Source organism: Vombatus ursinus, unplaced genomic scaffold, assembly GCF_900497805.2.
Source record: "Vombatus ursinus unplaced genomic scaffold, bare-nosed wombat genome assembly UNPS02009770.1, whole genome shotgun sequence".
NCBI lineage: Eukaryota > Metazoa > Chordata > Mammalia > Diprotodontia > Vombatidae > Vombatus > Vombatus ursinus.
The window spans coordinates 9,729,124-9,730,988 of NW_020949548.1; the positions used below are offsets into that span (position 1 = coordinate 9,729,124).

General features: G+C 41.3%; 1 protein-coding gene across 1 annotated transcript in view; it reads left to right on the forward strand.

Moving 5' to 3' along the window:
* The window catches only part of PTH (parathyroid hormone), a 3,989-nt gene extending 3,750 nt beyond the window's left edge, over positions 1–239 (forward strand). The window contains exon 4 of the mRNA XM_027852563.1: positions 82–239. Coding sequence (XP_027708364.1) covers positions 82–239 — 158 coding nt within the window. The remainder of the gene's footprint in view (positions 1–81) is intronic.
* Positions 240–1,865: the final 1,626 nt, after the last annotated feature.

Here is a 1,865-nt window from a genome sequence, read left to right on the forward strand (position 1 = left end):
CCCCTAAACCCCCTGCGGCCCCTCAACCCCCTGAGGCCCCTCAACCTCCTGAGACCCCTAAACCCCCTGAGGCCCCTAAACCCCCTGCGGCCCCTGCAGAGACCCAGCCCCGAAAGAGGGCAGACACCAGTCTGGTTGCAAACCAGGATTACCAATTAACTCCAGGAAAGAAGACACTTGGGAAGACTGACAAGGCTGACACAGACATATTGTCCAAAGTCAATCCCCACCTGGAATAGGTCCAGCAAGAGGTTGGGTCACTGCGGCACAGGCCCCTGTGTTACGACTGTCCATGCTGCTGATTGTCCTGGCTCCGTTGAAATGACCAAGGTCCATTGGTTGTCCTAGCCCCTAACCAGCTGCATGTTAATGACGATCCTCGCAATTAGCTCATTTTGATGTTTTGAACCTATCTATCCGTATTCATTTAAAGAGCACTTTCAATGATACTATTTCTATAACTAATTCTTTTGAACGTATGTTTGTGCATAACTTATAAAAGAATAAAATTGTACTTTCAAACCTCTCTTCTACTTTACAATGCCAAATAAAATCCTGCCACTGATAATGTCAAACATGAAATTTAGTATTTGTAATCATTCATGAGTATGTTGAGTATGACTGATGTCATAAAATGCCAGGGCTGAAAAGGCCCCTAGAGATCACCTAGTCCAACCACTTCCCCGTGCGCTGAAGAAAACTGAGGCCCAGTGAATTTGGGTGGTTTTCCCTAGGCCATACAAGAAGTTGGTGGCAAAGTTGGGACTAGATCTTGGGTCTCTCCTTCCTACTGTAATTTCATTTCTACCATGCCAATCTGACTCATTTTAACTGACAGCCACAGTTAAAGCACATAAGGTAGAAATTAATAGATTTCATATTTCTATTTTAATATATTAATTTAAAACATGTATTTTAACTGTTGTAATATTTTAAAATTATATGTATATAATTTTAGTTTTATATATAAATTAAAATTATACACACACACACACACATATATTTAGGGCAGCTAGGTGGAGCTGTAGATAGAGGGCTGAGCCTGGAATTGGGAAGACTCATCTTCCTGAGTTCAGATCCAGCCTCAGACACTTACTAGCTGTGTAACCCTGGGCAAGTCACCTAACCTTATTTGCCTCAGTTTCCTTATCTGTAAAATAAGCTGGAGAAGGAAATGGCAAACCATGCCAGAGTCTTTGCCAAGAAAACCCCATGTGGGGTCACAAGGAGTCAGACATGACTGAAACTACTGAAAAACAATAACAATATATTTACATTAAGAGAAATTACGTGGCACAATGGAATGAGAATAGGCCTCTGAGCAAGTAGGACCTGGATTTGAGTCTTTTCTCTGACACATACTGACTGTGTGACCCTGGGCAAGTCACTTAAATTTTATTTCAGTGTTCTGTTCAACTCTCTAAGACTTTAAGTTCCAGAACAGTTACCAGTATGTGTCGGTAAAAGGAGTTTCCTCATCTGGGAGTCCTCTATACCAATGAAATCCCATTTTCTGTCCTTAGCCATATTTTTTACCTTATATCAGGAGGCAGTGTGGTATAGTCTATAGAAAGGTGACCTCAGAACAGGACAATCTGAGTTCATGCTTCTCCTCTGATACTCGCTGGCTACGCGGACCCTGTATAAAGTGTTGAACCTCTCGGTGCCCAGGCAGCTCTCTAGAAGTAGAAGCATTGGTACAGGGAGTTCCTCATTCCTTGTACCAAGGAAATCAAAGTTTTCATATTTTTTTAAAAAAATGTTTACTTAGTCTTCTTTATGTCCCTTAAGGGCTAATTCTCTCAGTAATCATGCATTTACATAACACTTTAAAATTTGTAGAATACTTTCCTCAAAACCCTCTG